Source organism: Thermobia domestica, chromosome 8 (assembly GCF_964235325.1).
Source record: "Thermobia domestica chromosome 8, izTheDome1.hap1.1, whole genome shotgun sequence".
Lineage (NCBI taxonomy): Eukaryota > Metazoa > Arthropoda > Insecta > Zygentoma > Lepismatidae > Thermobia > Thermobia domestica.
In genome coordinates, this window is record NC_137461.1 from 226,408,127 (window position 1) to 226,432,641 (window position 24,515).

General features: G+C 35.2%; 1 protein-coding gene across 1 annotated transcript in view; it reads right to left on the bottom strand.

The window, feature by feature from the left end:
* The window catches only part of LOC145692484 (cholesterol 7-desaturase nvd-like), a 68,679-nt gene that overhangs the window by 35,567 nt on the left and 8,597 nt on the right, over nt 1–24,515 (bottom strand). Inside the window, exons 2-4 of the mRNA XM_081767792.1 lie at nt 17,608–17,796; nt 9,656–9,834; nt 1,672–1,902 (exon numbers count right to left, since the gene is read on the bottom strand). Of these exons, the coding sequence (XP_081623918.1) occupies nt 1,672–1,902; nt 9,656–9,834; nt 17,608–17,796 (599 nt within the window). The remainder of the gene's footprint in view (nt 1–1,671; nt 1,903–9,655; nt 9,835–17,607; nt 17,797–24,515) is intronic.

A 24,515-nucleotide genomic window follows, 5' to 3' on the forward strand; every position in this document is an offset into this window, starting at 1 on the left:
GTGACGCAGAATCTCGCCTGGTCTAAATTGAGCGAGACGTAGTGTCGCCTGGGAAGAAATGTCAGGATAAAACCTCTTCACGACGATTTCTTCAATGTAGAATGTTCTATATATTACTATATGTATATATTTAGTAATAACACATAATTACATTAAAATAATGACAAGAAAAATTCTAATGCATGCTTTGGAAATCTATATATATAAAAATTAAATGACTATGTTTGTTACATTATACCTCTTGAGCCATCCTACCGATCTCAATCAAATTTTTAACATAGATGAGGTTCGTGCCTAGGATGTCTTTTGTAATTTCACAGAGACGTAGCTAGAGATTTCGGCGCCCGGGGTGAAGTAGAATTCGGCGCCCCTACTCTCACCACACGAAGCTCTTCCTTCCTTTTTTTCTTTTTACTTATAAGAAAAGCAGCAGATATTGTTATACTACACTGAATTTTTATTAAGCTGCAGGCGAGATTTTGGCCCACGAGGTTTTGGCCACGCGATGTTTTGGGTGGCGAGGTTTTGGCAACGCGAAGTTTTGGCCCGGCGAGATTTTGTTCCGCGAGGTTTTGAGCGGGGAGGTTTTGGCCACGCGAGGTTTTGGCCCGGCGAGATTTTGTCCCGCGAGGTTTTGGGCGGCGAGGTTTTGGTCACGCGAGATTTTGGGCGGCGAGGTTTTGGCCACGCGAGTTTTTGGCCGGCGATGTTTCGGCCGCAAGATTTTGTCCGTATCCCATTCTATTAGAGATAATGAAGGGTGAATTATATACAGGGGTATACTAGGATTGGTAGTAATAGCATTTTTGGGAGCATTTTAAGCTGATTAATTTTTCTTAGTGTTAATTCTGTTGTGTTATCTTTATACTTAAAAATAGGTGCTTTACTTGTCAGTGTGGTGGGTCTGTGGGTTGGCATTTTGTTAGCTAGTTATTCTATTGGTCAATCTTTAGCATGTGCAAGAGAATTATGGGCGGTGATAACTACTATCAGTAAATTTATTTTAAGTTTGTTTCGTTCGCTCTTTTTTAGCATTCCATAGTAATCCGAACTTTTTGATAATCCAAACAGTTCGAGCAAACAAATAGTCGGATTAACGAGGTTAAACTGTATATACATTCTCTCCATATTTGTATGTGTGTGTAGGTGTGTGTAGGTGTGTGTGTGTGTGTGTGTGTGTGTGTGTGTGTGTGTGTGTGTGTGTGTGTGTGTGTTCAATTAAAAGAAACGGAAATCACAAGTTCTAGAGATTCGTTACAAGCTTCTCAAATTAACACGAAAAATCTTCTATAAGTGTTTTATTGAAGAATGTTCCTTTTGTAAAAGCAAGCTAAGTAAAACAAAACATTAAAAAATACGATAGCATTTTCCTTTAAAAATCTGTTCAGAAATACAACTGGAAAATGTTCCTTTTGTAGCTATCAACTAAGTTTAAATAAAACATTTTTAAAAATACCACAAAATGTCCCTAAAATGAGTTTGTAAATTAAGTACTTATATTCTAATGTTTTTCTGTGTTTTGGAGAGATGACTTTTTTTTTAATTTTCGTAACATTTTTTTGAAGTTTGTATGACATATTTTACAGTTTTATAGGGCATAAAGTCCCGGGCCCTATTCATTACACTTTGACTTCTATTCGAGAAAAAAAAAAGAAAAGAAAATACACTTACTTGTTTTCCCATTATATCCATTTTCAATGTCGTTATTCTATTAAACAACTGTAAATTATGTTGAAGAGATATTGTTGCACAATGTTCATTGGGAATGGGATCTGGTTTCCAGCCACCCTTGTAAACGTGTCGGACGAGTCGCCCAAGCAGTCCAAATTTACTGCTGCTTGGAACAAAAGGAGCGTGTACAAAGTTGAGATGTGCTAAGTCACTGCCGTTTTCCCCCATATCCTGAAGAATGAAAACATATTAGTTAAGTAGTTGATCGCTCCTGCTAATGCAATCCTTGTTGGATGAAGTCATCCAGTATTGTCATTAGGAAATACCATTAAATGAAATGAATATGCTATAATTATTTTCGTAAGACAACTAATGTTTCGAATCTTAAATATTGAATAGCTAGCTAAAGATAGATAATTCCTTTGAAGCAGTGAATCGTCGTTGGGAAGTAGAGGAGGGAGTCCAGAGATCGGTTTTACATAGTGCATTACTCACCCTTTATTTTGCACATTCTTTGTCTGTCCATTCAGCTGTTAATATCACTGGCGGATTCGTGAAAGTCTTATAGAAGTCGAGAGACTGGATTATTGGTGGGCATGTTCCTTTCGTTGAAGCAGACCTGCACCCATTACGAACCGCATGTGGGTCCAATGCTTTGTGCACCGGAATAAATAAAACAAAGAAATAGTAAACATAAAAACGCTTAGAAATATCTGCATCATTTTTAATTAATACTTGATCGTGAGGGCTTTGTCATTGTTCTCTTTAGTTAAGGTACCTCATTTGATGTTCGTTCCACTCTTTCTCTTCTGAGGAAATGTGCTTTCATCAACGGGAAAAGTGGTTTAATGCACATACCATTCTCCTTTACCATCTTTGCCCATATGATCCTATACTGACTATGATATTGACGTTAACTATCTCTGCCTATCACATGCTTTTTCATTAACGATAAAAAAGAAGTTTGTTAGCTACTCTACCATCACTGAGCTTTCTAGTTTATCGAAAGCGCAAAGCACTGAAAGGTTTAACAGATCTAAGACAAGCTCGACTTTTGATAATTCAGGTGTAAATGTTGTGCTCAGGCAAATGCAGGCAAAATAATGAGTTTTCTTCGTCCGTAACAAACGGTCTTTTAAAGTTTTCCCTATCCTCATCACTACACTTTTGAATTTATGTTAATAATTTCAAGGTAATGTAAGGTATCAAAAATACCAAAGTTAGCCAGCTAGTACTAAAAATATGATACTGAAAAGAAATGTGTGTTTCCAAACCAATTCTCACACAGGTTTAATTCAGTGTGTACTGAGGATTGTCGCTATCATAGTGTGAAAGTACAGTTGAATTTGAATTTTTTCATTGAAAAATGTACGTTAACGCACTACCCTCATTTCTTAGAATTCTTCAATGACTACGTTCTGTGCAACCACTCAAGTGGTTCATTGAATCCATTTACTTCGAAATAACATACCTAGGTATATGCAAAATACCTAGGTATATGAGTAAAGTAATTATAAAGTAAAATATTCAAGATAGCAGTAGCACATTTAAGTTTTCGAAGAAAAGTTGTTGAAATACATTTTTCATATTTCTTAGTATTAACTAGGGATGGCCACAAAGTTCCGGATCCTGGAGATACGGTTTTCAGAACCGGTTCCAGACCTGGATCCGTAAACCCTGTTCCAGAACCGGACCTTAGGAACCGGTTCCAGACCTGGATCCGAAAGCCCGGTTCCAGACTGAATCTTAGAAACAGGTTCCGGAACCAGACCTTAGAAACTGGTTCCAGACCTGGATCCAAAAGCTCATCAAGGACCCTTAAAAGAGACACAAAGTTCACCTTCAAAACACTGCATAAAGAACCACGCGCTTGTGCCCACCCGCCAAGACCCGCTTGTGCCCACCAGAAAAAAATATTTGGTCCATCCGTGGGTGTTTACCAAATGAGTTTGCCAGTTTGTAGAGATGCGCACGAGACAAGATTTGAGGCTGTCTCGTCTCGAAAATGTGCGGTAAAAGTGATGTCTCGACTCGAAAATTGTATTCTTCTCTATCGGAAGAGCTGTGTCTCGACTCCAATTTTGTCAGGAAAATTCTGTCTCGACTCGTCTCGTGCGGATCCCTACCAGTTTGCCTGTTTAGTCAATGAGTTTGCCAGTTACCCAGCTTGTTTAGCCAAATGAGACAAGCGGCCTGCCGCCTTTCATCTAGCACACTGTTCACAGCTTGCCAGCAGATCGGGTTTGGGGAGTTCCGGTACCGCGAGAAACCGGTTCTTGGAGATCCGATTTTTAGAACCGATTCCTGAACCGGTTCCAGACCTGGATCCGAAAAACCCGGTTCCGGAACTGGATCTTAGGAACCTGTTTCAGATCTACGTCCGAAAACTCAGTTCCGGAACTGAATCCTGGAAACCGGTTCCAGTCCTGGATTCGAAAATCAGGTTCCGGAACCGGATCTTCTAGAACCGTATCCATTCAGATATAAAAACCGATTCCATCAGGAACCGGTGCCGGCCATCCCTAGTATTAAAGCAAATAGTTAATTTACAAAGTAATTAGAGAAAAAATATGAAAACATATTTGCATTAAAAAATGTGTTCATTTGATCTACACTCTAGTATTTGAATATTTGAAAATCAACATTTACTAAAAAGATCTTGTGAATAATATTGTCCAAGTATTTATCAAATACGTTTCAAGTTACTGCTATTCAATAACAATAACTGCGATCAGAGAAAGCGATATTTCCTATAAAGCTCTGATCTTGAAGTGTTTAACTCAAAGTACTAAATAAAATACTAATCTTTAGCCAAACTAACTATATTATATTTGTGTTGAAGGCTATAGTCCAGGCCCTGGCAATAGGTCCCGTAGGTAGGGCACGTCTGACGGCTAATCTCTCCGGATCCTGTATCTACCATCAAAAACAAGTAAAACAAACTTGGGTAGACATTCTGAATTCCGGGCAGAGTTTCGACTTACCAAATTTAAAATTTTATGACTTCCCTACTATTCAAAGTAAAAGCTTCGTTCTTCTTTTATTTATCAAACAATATATTGGGTTTTTCTTGTAATTATAAACTTTTACTGCCTCCATTTTTGCTGCCGTCGTTTATAAATATGGCCGCAAAAACTAGAAAATGATAATTTTGACAATATTTTTTAAAATTTTATGGTAAATAACTTTGAAATGGCTATGTTTAAGAAAAGACATCCCGAAACAAACGTTATGGAGTATTTTAATAGCTTTCAAACGCGAGCAGAATCATTGATATATCTCAATTAATAACGAAGATATTCAATTTCATGTTAGATTAAGTGTAAAATTTTCATCAGTAGGTTCGAAGTATTAAATTTGTATTCATAGATGTCGGCGCCGTGAACTTTATGAAGGAAGAGCTGAAAATGCCGAGCAGTAAGGTTGAATAGGTTATGTTGTGGGTACCTTTAAACGACTAAGTCGCGAAACTCGAAAACCAAAATTCACTTGGATTAGGGATGCTTAAAATACTAATCATTTCGAACCTCTTTAAATGCCTTTTCACCTTAGTTACCTTAGAATTTCGGCTTAATTCATTAAAAAATACCTGGGCTACGAAACAGCGTACCCATAACTTATTCAGTAATCTGACATAACTATCATTTTCTGTAAAATTACAGGATATTTAGCATAAACTTATCACTTTACATTCTATCAAATCTAAATTAATATTATTGCTACTATTGCTAAATTAATATTATTTCCACCACACACACACACACACACAAGATATATATATATATATATATATATATATATATATATATATATATATATATATATATATATATATATATATATATATATATATATATATATATATATATATATACTAATAATTCTAATTATATTTTTCTTAGTTTCAGGCTATATGAAATATCAGAAACATCCTGTACCATGGTATCAAAACTGTATTCGTCTCAATCATTAGTTGGAATTGAATTGGCAGCAGAAATAATGAAAGATCATGAGACTATCCATATTGACATTAACAAATTGTATTATCTGTCCACAAGTTACGAAAAAAAAAAAAAACATGTACGCCAATCCTTGAAAGGAAAAATATTCTTCATCTGCTGAAATAAGGAAAGATGTAGTTTATTAAAGAATTTCTGCAGGAATTTTGTAACCAGGAATAGAGTTTATTTATCATTGTACTAATACATGTCACAAACAGTACACTTTAAAGAAAATATTACTGAAGTTAGATTAAAGCTTAATTGGAGAAGAAGAAAAAGATGATGATGATGGACTTGATAATATTGAGCAGGAAAGGCGAATATTTCGATCATATATCATATCTCGATAAAAGCCATCCCAAAACAAATCGATTGGAAATGGATTGTGTAATGTGAGATTATAAGAAACGTGGCGATATCAAAAAAATTTCGTATTTGTGAAAGTCCCAGACATTCAGTATTTCTTGAGCAACTTTCTGTGTGAATGATCATGGACACGCTTGGAACATAGAATTGGTAATTCTGAAGCTTTAAAATATTCTGGACACCAATAATCTATGATCTTGCATATAGTTTCACAAAATGTATTACATTTGCCAAACAACACACCAGCAGGAATTACATATCAGTCAATAATCTATGGTCTTGGATATATTTTTCCAAAGTTTATTGCAGTTGCAGAACAACGCGCAAAAAGAAAACTTCGAATGACACCGACAGCTCTTTGTAGTGTATTTTTGTTTGCAGTTACTTGTAATAATAATATCTTCAGAAATTGGATTTAATTGAGGGTCAAGTACCAATTGACTGTCCTCATCTAGAATCCATTCGTATTCTTCTGGTAATAGCGTGATACTTTGATGAAGCACTAAGGAACAAGTGTATACTATAAAACTGCGCGCTTCAGATGACCCTGTATAAAATAATTTGTTGGTGGTAGCAGGAGATGGTTTGTTGCCTTAGACTGAGTCATAATCTCTTCTCTGAGATCATTGAAATTTGATAAGTGACTACTACACTTGAAACTTATACTAGATACTCTTCTACTGCTTGAAAAGCTTGATCATCTGTTGGCACATGCCGTTCAAAATGTGTTAGGTATAATTCTGGTTGTGCTTTCAAGGCTGATTATTTAGTTCTAATTTTAATGGTAGCAGCTGATCCTGTAAGGTAATGTTAAAAATAATAACACCAATAAGTTCTCCTAATTTATCTAATAAAGTATGAATGAGTAAAATTTATTGTGAAGATTATCTAAGACACGGTTTATTTAAACCAGCAGACTTGAAATCTTTAAGACAATGGAGAGATAGTACCAAACATTTGTATCTGTATCCATACCAAAACATTTGATGCTTCAATTACTAGCACAAAACCTTTTGCAACATGAAAAATGAAAAGGATTATTTTCAAATCAGTCTCTTGAATATTCTTCATAAGCTCCTCATTCGATAGTTATAAGTACAGTTCTGAATCATTTTTTATAGTTTGTGTAATTCCTGTTGGTATATTGTTTGGCAAATGTAATAAATTTTGTGAAATTATATCCAAGACCATAGATTATTGACTGATATGTAATTCCTCCTGGTGTGTTGTTTGGCAAATGTAATACATTTTGTGAAACTATATCCAAGACCATAGATTATTGATGTCCAGAATTGTTTAAAAGCTTCAGAATTCCAATTCTATGATCCAAACGAAATTCACAATTTAAAATAGACTCACAAATCAATACTCCTGCATCTCTTGCACACTTGTGTTTCTAATGGCTTCAGCTAACTGATCAGCACTTAGTTTGGAAGAATAAACAAAACTATGTTCATTTATTCTGACTGGATTACAAATTGTATATCAGGTCCAAAAGTTTTTAGGAGATAAAGTTTGACTTCCTGGTTTGTTACCTTTATTTCTCCTTTCTGATTTATGTACTCACGTATTTCAGATAGTGTCAACCATTACGTTTATCTAAGAATATCTTTAATTAATAGAAATACATCTTGCAACATTTCTTCTTTGTTGATTACCTGTACTGACTTTTCTTTATTTTCATTTTTTTCTGCTTTCTTCTGTACTTTATAATGTAAGTTTCAAGGCACATCTTCTGATAGAACAGGTCAGCTCCAAAAACAGATGTTCCAAGCATGTACATGATCTTTCACACAGAAAGTTGCTCAAGAAATACTGAATGTCTGGGACTTTCACAAATACGATATTATTCTTTGATATGGCCAAGTTTCTTATAATCTCACAATATACAATTCATTTCGAATCGATTTGTTTTGGGATGCCTTTTATTGAGATGTGATATCTGATCGAGATATTTTCCTTTCCTGCTCAATATTATCAAGTCCATCATCATCATCATCTTTTTTTTCTTCTCCAATTAAGCTTTAACTTCAGCAATGTTTTCTTTAAAGTATACTGTTTGTAGCATGTATTAGTGCAATGATAAATAAATTCTATTCCTGGTTGCAAAATTCCTGCAGAAATTCTTTAATAAACTACACCTTTCCTTATTTCAGCAGATGAAGAATATTTTTCCTTTCAAGGACTGACGTACATGTTTTTTCTTTCGTAACTTGTGGACAGATAATACAATTTGTTAATGTCAATATGGATAGTCTCATGATCTTTCATTATTTCTGCTGCCAATTCAATTCCAACTAATGATTGAGATGAATACAATTTTGATGCCATGGCACAGTATATGTTTCTGATTGTTAAAAGTTCAATATTTCATATAGCCTAAAACTAAGAAAAATATAATTAGAATTATTGGTATATATATATATATATATATATATATATATATATATATATATATATATATATATATATATATATATATATATATATATATATATATATATATATATATATAAACTCCTAAAAGAAATTCCTAACACCAGTAGCAATAATATTAATATAGACTTGAAAGAATGTAATGTGATTAGTTTATGCTAAATATCGTGTAATGTCAGACTACTGAATAAGTTATGGGTACGCTATGTTTCGGAGGCCAGGTAATTTTTAATGAATTAAGCCGAAATTCTGAGGTAACTAAGGTGAAAAGGCATTTAAAGAGGTTCGAAAGGATTAGTATTTTAAGCATCTCTAATCCAGGCGTATTTTGATTTTCGAGTTTTGCGGCTTAATCGTTTAAAAATACCCACAACATAACCTATTCAACCTTACTGCTCGGCATTTTGAGCTCTTCCTTCATAAAGTTCCCTGCGCCGACATCTATGAATACAATTTTAATACTTCGAACCTACTGATGAAAATTTTACAGTTAACCTAACATCAAATTGAATATCTTCGCTATTAATTGAAATACACCAATGTTCTGCTTGCGTTTGAAAGCTATTGTAATACTCCATAACGTTTGCTTCAGGATGTTTTTTTCTTAAACATAGCCGTTTCAAAGTTATTTGCCATAAAATTTAAAAAATAGTGTGAAAATTATCATTTCTCTAGTTTGAGCTGTCATATTTAAAAATGGCGGCAGTAGAAGGGAAAGTTTATAATTATAAGAAAAGCCCAATGTATTCTTTGATAAATAAAAGAAGAACGAAGCTTTTGTTTTGAATAGTAAGGAAGTTAAAAATTTTAAATTTGGTAAGTCGAAATTCGTTGGCAGCCATATTGATTACGTCATAGAAAAAATCTACCCGGAATTCAGAATGTCTACTCAAGTTTCTTTTACTTGTTTTTGATGGTAGATACAGGATCCGGAGAGAACAGCTGTCAGACATGCCATTCCTACGGGACCTATGGTCATAGCCCGTACTACTAACAAGTTTTCAAAATGAAATTTATTTGAGGAATGAAAACGAGACTTCTAGCCATCTACGCATTTCATAGATTTTTTTAAAAAATTGTCCTTAATATTAATTTTGGAAATAAAGGCATAGTGAAAATGAAATTCCTTAAAATGATCTTACAAACTACAGAAGTTTCTTAAAGACATTTAAAAATCTTACTGTGACATGAGTATTAGTGAAGAATTCGGATCTTCCTATGTATTTCCATTTACCATTTTCAACTTCGTCTATTGCAGGAGGCCACCAATAGGGCTCTTTTCCTTCAGCATGATACCAAACAAATATTAAACTATTTCTCTCCAGACATTGCCAACTTTTCACCTTCGCAAATTCTGGTACTGAAAAGAAAACGTTCATTTAATGTAATTGTTAAAAATGTTCATAGTTTATTCCATTAGAATAAAGAGATTTACTTAGGTTGCCTAACATTAACATGTTAGTTTCAACTTACTTGGATATGTTAGTGTATCAACAATGCTATACCGGGCTATTTTACAAACTTGATTCCGCCAGATTTTTTTACCAGTATTTAAGGGGGCAGACTACTAAATACTTTTGAAAAACTAATATTTTTTTCTTTTGCCCGCTTCTCGTAAGTGGAAAGAGGTAATAAAATGTAACTTACCACAATCATAGATAATATTGTTCTACACACGAAAATACGAATGGGAAGAATTTTCAGTGTTGCCAATCATAGAAATTACAGTATGACCAGAATTTGAATTACTCAAAAACCGAGGTAAAGACAGCGACTAGGAAAATGAACTTAAAGGTAATTGATGACTTATCATGCTGTCTATGTTCCTTGTGTACTACTTTTTAAATAATATTTCTATTTATTTTATAAACCTTACATAAATTATTACAAAATAAATGAGTTATTACAAAATAAATGGAAGCACTATTTAAAAAGTAGTAAATAAGAAGCATAGACAGGATGATAAGTCATCAATTACTGTTGAGTTCATTTTTCTAGTCGCTGCCTTTACCCAGATTTTTGAGTAATTCAAATTCTGGTCACACTGTAATTTCTATGGTTGGCAACACTGAAAATTCTTCCGATTCATATTTTCGGTTGCAGAATAATATTATCTATGATTGTGGTAAGTTGCATTTTATTATCTCTTTCCACTTACGAGAAACGGGCAAAAGAAAAAAAATATTAGTTTTCAAAAATATTTAGTAGTCTGCAGCCTTAAAATATTTTTAATGTATAAGTCCTATTTAAATTAGATTTACATACATAATTTTTCACTAAACTGAACTCAAAATGAAAATTACATTTACATTTTATCGTTTCTACATCAGTAAATAATATCTCCAAGTGAAATAGTATGTTTGCAAATATCTTTTATTTTAATAAATAAGATATTCAATGTTCCGTTCTTGTTCATTTTATTTGACTGACGCTTCAAATCCACTGACTGTGTTTCTCTTCATAGTTGTGCTAATTTGAGGACTTATATAATTTTTGTGATATAATTTAAATTTTTATACTGTTATATTTTCATATTACAATATTTAGCGTTTAAGTATTGTTACAAGTTACAGTTTGATTCAAATTTATTAATAACCGTTTTCTTAATATTATTATTCCTTTCATACCCTTTATTCACAGTACCTCAAATAAAGTAAGTGGATTACTAAATAAAAGAAATAGGAAATAAAAGTAATTCACATGCCACCTACAAAGATTAGTCAAAAGTTCCTTCGCAAAATATCAAGAAATATAGATATCTTAGGTATTTACTTAATCCGACGTAGATGTGAACTAAGATACATTGGAAAAAAAGGGACATACAGTTAAGACTGGATGTTAAGAGCATATAAGATGTATACGGTTAAAGCAACCATAGAAGTCAGCATTAGTGAAACATGCAATAGAAGAATAAAATTATGTTAGAAAATTCGGTGATATGTAGATCAATTCATGGATATAAAAGGTTATTATGCAAAGCAATAGAAATAAAATTACATGATAACAGATTAAATAAGAGGAGGTTTGAAATTAAGTGAAATTTGGAATACTTTATTATAATTAGAACAAACCTAAAACAATAATAATATTAACGCAGTATTAGTCTCACGCGAAATTTTGTTCTACTTTAACATGTTTTCTTGAATAATTTCTCTAATTGTAACCACAAATCCTTTATCTTATGCACTGGCACAAATCCCGGGGGAACGAGGAGGACATGTCCCCCCAATCTTGGACCTGGGTGGACTGTCCCCCCAATAATCTGACGCGAAAAGTGCTTTTTGGGATAAGTGTGATGATTTGTGACCGACTGTCACAAAGGAATGTACGATGAAATTGATTTCTCTTTTCTTTTCCATCTTTTAAAAAGAATCATATTCTGAAGTATTTCAAACTGAACTTCGTGCTGTAGTGCACTTAGTAGTCTCATCAATATGTACTAATTCCACTTCCGCTAAATGGGCACAAATTGCAATAAATGCCAGAGGAGGATATGGCCCTCTCTTCATATGGAAAGTTGTCTCAGCTGTAGGTACGGGCACAGATTCCGGCGAAATGGGGGGATATGTCCCACCAACATTGGAACTGGAGGCTTTCCCAATAGTTCGATTTGAAAGGTGCTTTTTCCAGATAAATGTGATGATTTGTCTCCGACTGCCACAAAGAAAAGTGAGATGAAATTGGTTTCTCTTGGCTTTTCCATTTTTAATGAAAATGAGAATGAAGGTGTGCGACTGTGCGTGACGTAACCTGATGTGAAATCTTATCTCCTCCTCTCCCCTAAGCCCTAGCATACGAAGAGTATATAGACTACCCAATGTCAGTACAGCCCATCTCTTCAGTAAATGCGCATTTCATCTATTTGTAGTATCCGCCTAGGCATTTACTCATGTTTCGTAAGGTAATTAACTATATGGCCTATTGAACCCGGAGGATCAATCCCGCGTTCACATAAGCTCTCCACTGACTTCTATCCTTAGCCATCTCCAGTTTCTACTTTGTATTCCTATCTCTGCGAGATCCATCCTAATATTGTCCTCCCATCTGCGCCTAGGTCTTCCTAATGGTCGTTTTCCGATTGGTCTTCCAGTCAAGACTTTGAAAGCGTTTCTACTTTCTTCCATTCTAGCTACATGACCCGCCCACCTAAGCCTCCTAGACTTGATGACCCTCAGAATGTTTGTTAATCCGTATAAATTAGGTAGTTCCTCGTTGTGAAGTTTCCGCCATTCCCTATTCTCGTTCCTCTTGGGTCCGAATATTCGTCTCAGAACCTTATTCTCAAATACTTTCAGTATATGTTCTTCCCTCAGAGTGAGCGACTATGTTTCGAAACCATACAGAACAACATGAATGATTATCGTTTTATATATTTTAAGCTTCAAGTTCCTCGACAGAATTTGCGACAACAAGAGATTTTGAACTGAATAATAACACGAATTTCCTGTTTTTAGTCGACATTTAATTTCTTCTTGAATATAATTTTCGTTTGTTAATATTGATCCTAGATATTTGAAAGTATCCACTTTATCAAAAGTATTATTTAGGATTTCAACGCATTCACAATTTTCCGTATTACGGTACCGACACACTTTCATGTATTTAGTTTTCTCTGCATTTACTTCTAAACCCATGTCCCGGCAAGCGTTTAATAAGACCTCTGCATTTCTTTCTATTGTTCTCCTATCATCCCCTATTAAATTTACATCATCAGCGTACGACATAACCTGGTGAACATCGTTCAGCTCTAGGCCCTGGTTGTTATCTTTGATTTTCCTTATAGTGTATTCCAGAACAAAGTTGAATAATAATGGCGACAACGCATCTCCTTGTTTCAGGCCATTCTTGACGTGAAAGCCCGTGAACAAAAATTTTCCTGCCCGGAATTTATTTGGAATTCATTTAAACATGCCTTAATTAATCTAGTTAGCTTTTTCGGTATTCCAAATTCTGTAAGAACGTTGTGCAATGTTTCTCTTCTAACCGAGTCGTAAGCCTTTATAAAATGAATAGATAGTTGATGTACCGGGGTATTGTATTCCCACTTCTTTTCGAGTATTTGGCGAATGGTAAATATTTGGTCTATAGTTGATCAAGTTCGTCTAAATCCGCACTGATAATCCCCAATAATTTAATCTGCTTATGGGGTCACTCTTGCTAATAGAATGTTTGAAAGGATTTTATAGGATGTTGACAGAAGAGAGACGCCTCGATAATTTTACAGTCAGTCTTGTCGTCCTTCTTGTGGATTTGAACAATGATTGATTCTCTCCACTCTTGTAGCAATTCTTCCTTGTTCCAGACAAGGAGGATGAGTTTGTGTATCTTGTTCATTTTTTTTGCCTCCAGGTAAAATTAATTCAGCCGGATTTTCGTCTACACCCGGAGATTTGTGCTTCTTTAATTTCTTTATATCAATTTCTACTTCTATTCGGCTGGGTTCAGGAATATAAGGTTCTGCGGTGCGTATCTCCCTTTCTCCACCCACATTAGTTTTTGGTTGCGTGTTAAGCAAATCGTCAAAGAAGACTTTCCATATATTTAAAATGCTATCTGTATCAGGGAGAACTGTATCGTTAGCTTTCTTTAATATAAGCACGAGGTTGATAGCTTATCTTTAATTCGTTGATCCCTTTATAAATGTCCCGAATGTTTTTATTTTTACTATTATCTTCAAGTTCCTTCATCTTAGCTTTCATAAAATTGCGTTTCTTTGTCTAAAAGTTTTGGGAGTTTCCCGCCTGATGTCTACGAAATTTTGTGTAGTTATTTCATTTGGATTATGTAGTCAACGTAATTTTGCATGTTTTCTCTTCTCTGCTAGTTTAATGCATTCCTGTTCGAACCACACGGTATTCTCGCGTGTCCCAATTTTTCTTTTGAGACAGGATGCTTTGTAAGCAAAGAAAAGAATTCAATTGCTGGAATATTTTTCTCCATAATCGTATGGTTACATCTGTTAACTAAAGAGTGTATGATATGCTTCAGATTTCTGTAACGATTCCTGTAATGCTATTGAGATTATCATCATTTTGCTCAAATAAGAGTATTGTTGCATCATACATAATTGATATTCTTTCTTCATAGTTTTGGGGAAGTCATTATTTATATTATTATATTATTATAAAACAATTTTAACGTGCATCTTCGTGGATGCCTAATTAGAAACATACCAATTATAAATTTGCATGTATTCAGATTTCAGAATGTGTTCACGGTAGTGATTTGTAATACTGATATCATCTACAACGCCTAATATATAATATACTCTACAACAGGTTCACCTCAGAAATCAGATTCATCTACCGAAATATGAGCTTCATCTCCCTTTTCCTAGAATAAACCTCAGACCTGCCCACCTCCCAATGTTGAAGACAACCAGTGGCGTATTTAGGATTTTGTTTCGAGGGGTATGTCCAACACAGGAAAGGAAGTAGGCAATTGCACACCTGAGTTTGAGAATTAAACATATTTTAATTTATGCATAAATTGAAGTTATAATGGCAAGAATTGCAGGTCGATAAATCCTATATGATATGATACAAAACTTTAGGAGTGAATTTAACCCTTTAGTCTATTCATACAAGAAAAAGGAAGCATCCTCTTGGCTTACCTAATTTCCCGGGCTAATTATTCCCCCGTTTTGATTTTCTTTAACTCAAACATTTCTTTTTTAAAAAATAACTAAACGATATAATTTTTCCTTTGTTATAATAACTAAAGTCCCGTCATGTTGGTATCCGCGTAAGTTGATGTAGAACACCAGTTTGCTTATTAACTCCTCTTAGTTTTGATGTTTTTTATGTCGGCCGACTTGAATCACAACTGACAACGGTCGATAAAGATGATAGGCGAAACGAGAGAAAGTAACATCAAGAAAAAGAAACAGAAAAGTAGAAAGGAGGAAACAAAGAACAAAAGGACGTAGTTCTTACATGGAATGAAATTCGCGAAATACAGTATTATTTCTGAACAAAGAGCATAAGAAAATGGAAAGTCAATGACATTCTTAGAAATGGTAAGGATTATTGTTGTACGTGGAATGCGAAAAACTAACAAATTTATTTCGGGGGATATATATTGTAATATTTTACACCAGATGGATCTACAGTCACCTCCCAAACGTTGTCGGTGTTGTTTTAAAACACCCTGTATATCATGCTGAAGATACTTTAAAATGTGTCTGAAAGTTTAAAGTTTATTTAACATTTTGTGTTTTCTATTGTAATCAGGTATTTGTAATCTAAATTGTTTGTGTAATATGTATTCCTGAATTTCTGTCCTGATTATTTCAAATTAAAGCTGACACCAATGTCTGATGTGGGAGATAAACAAGTTCCATATTATTTGAGTTATATGTGACGTATTATTTCATTAATATAGTAAAGAATATGTTGTACTAAATGTGCATTTTACTACCTAATATTCTAGTCTATAATAAAATCAAAACAGGAAGAATATTAATTATCACAGAAGTTCTCCTTCATCTCTATTCTGCGAAACAAAATTCCGCGCACGACTAAAGTAGTATCTTTTCGAACGGGTGAAGAATACCCAGACTGTAACATGTAAAAATTTTAATTATTAAATACTGAAATACAAAATTCTTACAAGCTTAAAAATTAAAATTATACCACAATAAATGTACAAATTTCCGAATTAGAACAACTCTGAAGATGAAAGCAGTCAGTACGTTTGAAACGTATCTCAAATAAAATAAAGAAGCATCAATAGTCTTATTTGTTAAGTTATAAAGATCTCCTTGAAAATTATGTCAAATATAAAGAAGGTTGTTCGCTGTACGTATATCCGACCATTTTTGACAGGTTGGCCTACTCACCTTAAAAATACGGCGCCACCACAACCGGTCATGTTCTATTTGACTCCAACATTGTGGACTATCACACGGTATCGCAGTTCCCATTGCAGCAAACATCGGCGCAGGACAGGCATGGGAATTCTGTCTCACTCCCCCCTCCAAGCTTACCATAGACCAGTCAGAGTTTTACGTTCCTTTCTTCTGCGTATATTATCTAGTATAGTTGTTCCTTAATTTCACTTATACAGTTTATCTATTTCTACTTTTTTCTTGCTTATTATCGAAAGTGTTAATTGATTCTTAAATAAAAGAATTGTCCCTCTCCTATTTCTGTTCTTGTTTCTTCTTTCCTTCGTCCATCCTCTCTCTCTCTACGTAGGTGATTTCTTCAAGTGATGTTCTGTGATTCCATGAATCAGCACTACGATCACTGACGCCTGTCTTAAAGGTTCTGCATGGTAAACCTAGGCTATATCTGGTCATTAGGTTTCCGGGTGATACATTTCTCTTCCTATACGAAGGTCCTTGATCGCTCTCACCTGTTTCATCAGTTCTTTAGTCACTGTGTTTCACTTTCCGAAAGCAGATAGTTTCTCTTGCTTATTCTTGAGTTTGTGTCTTCTTTTAGTCGATTCCTTGCTCCTAAATGAATAGTAATGCTGAAGTAATGGTTCACTTTGAATTCGTGAGAAGTTAAAATTCTTTGACAAAGGTAAAATGCTGAAATACGCCAACTACCGCTAAAATCTACTCTATTATACAAGATATTAAAAGTGACTCATTCATTAGTTCTGTGATTGTACAGGGCTGTGGCTAGAAACGTGAAATGTGGACAAAATTCTCTTTCCCTACGAATACTACGGAAAGGACGGGATTTTTTAAAAGTGCATATCGTACGTAAAGTAAAGGAAGCCTTAAACGTTTTGGGAGAATTAAATTATCAAACAAACCTCTAAAGATATGCAGATGAAGCTTTCCATTAAAAGACCGGAAGTCTTGTTTAGCATTTCAAAAGTCTGCTCTTGGAGAAAAGCAGACTAATTTTCCATTCTTTATTCAGAAAGTTTCAGATATGAGGATTCGCTTAATTTGAATGTGAGAAATTCAGCATATAAACTTTTAAGAGCTATCCAACACTTTAAAAAAATCGATTTCTGAAAGGGAAAGGATTAGCAATTTTTACAATGTTAAAATTCATGGTTTTATATATCTTAAATATCATTTCCACCAGGCAAAGAACGGTCACATTTGCATTCTGCAAGTTTATCAAATAAAATGTAGAATGCCCAAATTCAATCCAGACTGACTTCTTACCTTTATCTGTGTATGGAATTGATACACATTTTCCGTCAACTCCTGAGAATTGCCATCCATGAAACGGACATTCAATGCAATTATCTTGTACCGAACCTCCAATGGCAAGGTTAGCACCCAAGTGTGGACAATATGCATCTAACACATGTACTTCGCCCTTCTTTGTTCGAAACACTGCAAAATTCTCACCTGAGAAACAAATTAAACTACTGTAAACTTATCTGTTAAAGAGAAATCATTTTAAGTTCGAAGGTTTAAGAGAAATACGAACATAACCCACAATTGTGCTGTAAAATTTCTCATCGAGATCTCACATGTAGGGTTGCCAACTGGCCGGTCTTTTTACCGGCCTGGCCGGAAATATTGCTGTTATTTTGATTAAAACCGGTGACGGTACAAACTTCTTACCAGCATCTTTGTGACCGGTTTTTTCAAATTTGTATCTAGTTCAAAGCAATTTTATCTAGTTGGAAGTATAGATTTAAGAAATAACTTTCATTCTGTAAACTCAAAACTGTTACATTTCACTAGCTATCAACGATTAATATATTTTGTTCATCTATTTAAGTAATTTTAAAGAGATTACAGAGACTGTAACAGGCAATTTTTCTTTTTAGAGTGGTGGGTAGTGACAGTACTTTATTTATTGAGTTGGAAGGTGTTGGGCATCAATTTAAGTATATCATTGGTTGATTGCTGAAGAACTTGGAATGAATGGGTATAAAGAAACGGCCACTAGAGGGTTTCGCCCTCTCTCTTGGCCAGGGGTGTGGGAGCATCAATTATTCTTTATTAAACTCATAGCTGGTCAAAGAGCTGTGAAACAATTATTGTTATTATACACTAACAAAAATAAAAAATAAAGATATGAAACAACAATAGCATTAATAATATATGAATAATAACAAACTAGTAAGGAAAGGTGCAGATACAAAAGATAACAAAAAGGTGCGGAAAAAACTGAAACTAATAAAGAACATAGAAAATGCAAAAAAAAAAAAAAATGGAAAAATGATGATGAGTGAGGTGCTCGTAACGCCACAACACAACATATAGATGTTAGTACAAACAAATGCAGATTAATCTTCTGTCCTGGGGCGGCTCAGGACTGATGAGAAACATGGGGTAAGCTCAGATTAGTGTTGTAGTGAGACAAGTGCTATGATGGAAAAAGATGTGGAAGATGTTGACGGATGAGTTGGTGACGGAAGAAGGTGGCATGGTGGTGATCTGCTGGAAGAGTGCGGATGTATATGGAAAGCAAAACTCTGAGTGGTGTATAGCAGTACTTAGATTGAGATTCTTGTTGTAAATCTGTAAATATGGTATCAAGAAAGATATCCTTACGATCACGGAGACTGTTAGTTATAAACTTCTGACGCAATTGTGCTATGTGTTGAACAAGCGGAGGAAAGGTAATTTTGTCATACAAGTCAGCATTATGGTACGGAAGTTCTATCCTAAATGCAAGACGAATGGCATGTCTCTCAAGAATTTCAAGTCTATTGTAAAATTTCGGAGGCGCTGAACACCAGGCTATGTGTCCAAATGTAAGTATACTCCGCATAAATGTTTTGTATGTGTTAAGCAATAATTTGGAATTTAAACCCCAGGTCTGGCCAACCAGACGACGAAGAAGTTGTAAGCGGTTCTTTGCTTTGATAACAAGTTTCTGAAGCTGGGGTGTCCATCGCAACTTATCGTCAAAAATGATTCCTAAGTATATTACTGTTTTAGCTGGTTGAAGAAAGTGATCTCCCACACGTATCTGTAGTAAATTTGGATTTCGTCTAACTTTGCTGCGGCATTTAGGAGGTAAAATAACAAGTGTTTGTGTTTTGTCTTCATTAACTGAAAGTCTCCATTTACTTCACCAATTCAGAAAGCTAGTAATTGTAGTCTGTAAGTTTGTATTAATCTGCTGTATCGTGTTTCCCAGTGTAAGAAAAGCTATATCATCAGCATATTGAAAGAGATAAGTGTTCGGCGATGGAGACGGTAAATCGGAAGCATAGAATATGTATAAAAGAGGAGATAGACTAGAACCTTGCGGTACTCCTGTGTATGGAAAGACTGGATGTGATAATGAGTTGTTTATGCTGACGTAGGCTATTCGGTTGAGTATGAAAGAAAATATGACTCGGAGGTATGTAACAGGAAGACCGAGTTTAAGAAGTTTATAAAATAATCCATAATGCCAAATCCGATCAAAAGCTTTTTCCAGATCCATTAAAACGAGACAGGACGGAAGAGACTTATTATAATGATTGGTAATAATGGTAGTTAGACGAAGTAGTTGATCATTTATGCTATAATGAGGTCGAAATCCAGTTTGATGGAGAGGTAGAAGTTGTAGATCCATAATGTATGGGTGTAAACGAGATACGAGTATTTTTTCAAAGACTTTACCTAACGTGGAAGTTAAATGGATTGGACGATAGGACTGTACGGAATGTGGTGGTTTGTTGGGTTTCAGAAACATACAGACTTTAGATACCTTCCACTCAAGAGGATAGAAACCAGTTCTAAGCATAAATGTATATATGGATGCTAGAAATATGAAAAAAATGACCGAACATTCCTTAAGTAATCTGTAAGTTATTTGGTCAAAGCCTGGGACAGTACTACGTTTCCGCTTGATGATGGACTGTATCTCCGCGGAAATGGTTTCACGAGTCAAAGGATTATCCGCTTCTAAAGTATGCTGGATGGAAGGTTGAAGTAATTGTGCAATTGCCTCTTCAGAAACTCTAGGGCTGAATTGATGTGTGCAAGGCGGAGGTGTAAATACTGACTGAAGATGTGTGGCTAAAGTGTCTGCTTTATCTTGATCTGTATCAAGAGATTGATTATCTTGTATGAGAGGATAAGATGAACTAACTGTCTGTCCAGTTAGAAGATGAAATTTTTTCCAGTATTTCGTGGGATGTGACTCTGTATTCAATTGATTGCATGCTTTGCTCCAGGTAAGCCGTTTATGAGCAACAATATAGTTATGAACGGTCCTTTGCCATCGTCTTGCTTGAGTCAAATACTCTGGATTCCGTGTTTGTTCGTATTTTCGAAAATAAGTGCGAGACTTTTTTGACGAGAGTCAAGTACTGCGGAGGTAGCATAGGTTGGTATGTTTTGCCTCGATATGTAGGTATGTTTTTTTTTTTTTTTTGGCGCTACTGGTGATAGCTGTGCTAATGCTATCGACGGTATTATTAAGGTCGGTCTCTGATGTCGGTGGTACAAAGGAGGCAAGAGCAACATCTATATCAGTACGAAACTAATCCCAGTTCGCCTTGTCGTATAACATGATAGTTCTCATAGTTGATTCAGATAGTTGTCGTCTCTGATGGTTGATAACGACTTTCACCGGAAGATGGTCGCTGCCGATACAATCTAGTACATGTATATTACATTTATCGACCATAGAGGCAGTGCTAATAACAACATCGGATGTAGTATGACTGCTTGGTCGCGTATGTTTGCGCAATTGATGGACATGCCCATTTAAATTAAGAGTTATATGATCGAAAAATTCAGCTTTATCACGGGCAGAGCGACTGTGAATATTAACGTCGGCTAATATGACAAGATGTTTAAAGTGGTGAAACAAATAGGTGAAGAAGGCAAGAGGAATGATATGACCTGGTCGAACGTATATTGTAGCTATTGTTAATATAAGGTGAGGAACGTAAACTGTTGTCACTAGGTATTCCGGTAACTGCATATGCTGCGGAACAGAGTTGCATCTATAAGTGAGTTTATTACGAACTCCAATTGCAGCGCCACCTTGGGCTCGTACGTTATTGTCTCCATAATCGCAGCGAAGAAATTGATATCGAGGAAATCGGACATAAGTAGCAGGTTTCTGTGCAGTCTCATTTAGTACAAATAAATCGATATTTTCCTCAAACAGTAACTGCTCAAATAGTATGCGGTGTTGCGCTAAAGAACGAATGTTCAGAAAAAGAACTGTAAGCGCCATATTCATATACAAAATTACGGAGTTAAACTGCTATATCTCGGGGAGCAATATGGAAATGAACGTATGGTCCAGAATATGTAGCATACAAGTTAACTTGAAATATAGCGGAGGCTGCTGCAATAACATGATCTAGTATAAGTTGACGTTGAATGGGAAAATATTTTGCAATATGAGTGTTATGTAGCGGAGGAAGTTTTCCACAATAAGAGGAGAGGTGATAGACTGTGACAAAGCCACGTTAGAATCTATGGTACGTAGCGGTACCGTCATCTCCGGGTGGTCAGGAGTTGGGTTCGGTTTGCCTTTACATTTATAACTATACGTTGGGTGCTTGTCACTGGAACAGGTCGAGCATAGAGGTGGTTTTCCCGTATTCGGACACTTTTTGGTATCATGGTTGCCAGCACAGTAGCCGCATTTTACGACATTTGGACACTTAGCCGTTATATGTTGGTTATACACCTGGCACCTTTCACATCTAATGGGAAGAGGGAGGCTTGTTCGGGATGGTTCCACCCTATGACGTTTCTTAAATATGTATGCGCCATCTTGTAACAAGGCATCGATGGAGGATTGAGAAGTAGTCAGGACTCTCACCATATATGTTGGACCGTTATTATTTCGGATACGAATACATTTCGTAACTTCAATTCCCTCTGCTTTTAGCTCCTCAAGCACCTCATCATCTGTTATTTCAGGTAAAACTCCGCGAAGAACTACGGACATCATTGGTGTTCTCGAAGGTGGGGGAGTTTGCTTGATTTTGTCAGGAAGCTTAGACAGTTGTGCAGATTTGCCAAAAATCTCGTAACTGGCCTTATTACGGAGAGTAATGCCAAAATTTTCGTCCTGAGATTTAATAATAACACCACCCCTGGTGAAAACTATCTGTTGGATACTGGCCCTTGGAAGATACTTAATAATCTGATTAAAGATATGACGGGTATTACTGTACTTTGGGTCGAAGTTAGTTAGAAGGAAAGAATTCAATTTAGGACGAGCAAGGGTGGCTGCGTATGACGGTTGTAATCCAACAGTAGATGTGCTAGGAGACCAGCGGCCGTCTGCATTAGTTCCGATTCTTCCGGCTTGCGAATATAGGTAGGAGAGCGAGATCTGGAACGTTTATCAGCCGACTCTAAACTACCCTCCGAGAGCTGACGGGTACGTCGATTGGTTCGCGTATCGCGTTTGGCATCAACCACTGCTTTATTTGTGGGACCTTGAACTAATCCCGGTAGCTTATGCATGGTGCGATAAAAATATGCACCGCATAAACTGATGTAAACAGCAGCCCTTTCAGATAGTGCTACAGGTAACCCTAACAAAACAACAAAAGAGTTGGTCAAAGTGTGATCAGAAACAATGACCTTCAAAATTTAAGTTAAACCCTCCAGAAGATGAAAATCCTCTGTCAGTCTCTTATGTAGGGTATCTGCACTGATCTCACAAGTACATTTGCAATACTTGATCACTGCTTAGTACAGTAACTAACTACAAGAGGAGTTAGGTTCTTAGTAAGTATGTCAGGCAAAATTTGAAATTTACTTGTAAGGAATTTTATACATTTATTGAGAGTGAGAAGCGACTTCTTAAAGCAATTTCCTGCAGTTGAAGAATAAGTTTAAAGAATAAATTTCATTTTCCAAATGCAAAATTGTCACATAAACATTAATATAGCCCTATTTTTGTTCATCTGTTTCGATAATTTTAAAGAAATGACAGATACTGGTAAATACAATAAAATGATCAATGCCGATTTCAGTATCTCCTTTATAGCACACAATTAATGCGCAATGTATCTATTAAGCTTATTAAACAAAAAATACTTTGAAAGCATATCTAGTAATGAATGAAATTACCAGGGCCGGGATCTGGTTGACCTAAAATTTTCTAAAAAGTGACCTATAAAATGACACTAAAATTCCTCTAAAATGACCCTAAAATTAACAAAAATTGACCCTAAAATTTGTTTCTTTTTAAAACGTTTATTTCGTTAAACATTGTCATTTTTGAATATCTATTAGATTTTAATTACCATTTCTGACTCATTCTCAAAAGTTTTGTTTCAGTTACTTGCAGTCTATTGATCAGTCCATTGTACGACATTGTACGTACTGAAAGCGTCAATTCACTCCCGATTTGAAACTAGGAAACACACTTAAACAATAGAAGTTCGCAAGTGTAGACTGCATACATGAGAATAATAGATAAAAACCCCGTTTAAAATCTTTGTACGTCTTCTAATCCATTGTTAGTTATTCACGTGATCACATCCTTTGTGGTCAATGATCTAAAACCATCTGTTTGGCCACCGACCAACCCCTACCTCTAGTCAACCAGCTACAGCTTAGTGTTCATTAGCTTCTTAAGAATGCAATTTTCCACCCCAATAATCAGGAACCAGGAAAAGAGATAACTTCGTATTTTTCAAATCCGTAAACAATGCTCATTTTAAGATTTCCTTATGTCGAAGAAAAAGACTAAAAAGACCATAAGTGACCTGAAAGTTACCTTAAAATGTAAAAAAAAAAAAAAAAAAAAAAAAAAATGACCAGAAACTTCAAAACGGCAAGAAGTGACCAAAAGTTGACCCTAAAACAATATACTTTTAGAACCTTGAGTTGACAGATAACGTTTTTATTTGAAGTTGCCTTGTCCTATGCGTAACAGAAAAAAGTTAACTTGTCAACAAGATCCGGGCCCTGGAAATTACCATTTCATTGTCATGGAAAGATGGAAGAAAGATGGATTTAGATAGAGAGGTTTGCAAGAGTCAAATGCATAATGTATCTATTAAGTCAAGTCAAATGCAGCAATATTTATTAACTTTCTAGGCACAAAAGATGGTCCATTAATAAACAATGAAATTATAACATTATCGGAAATCAATGTAATTATACTACGCGACAAAACATCGCCAACTTTT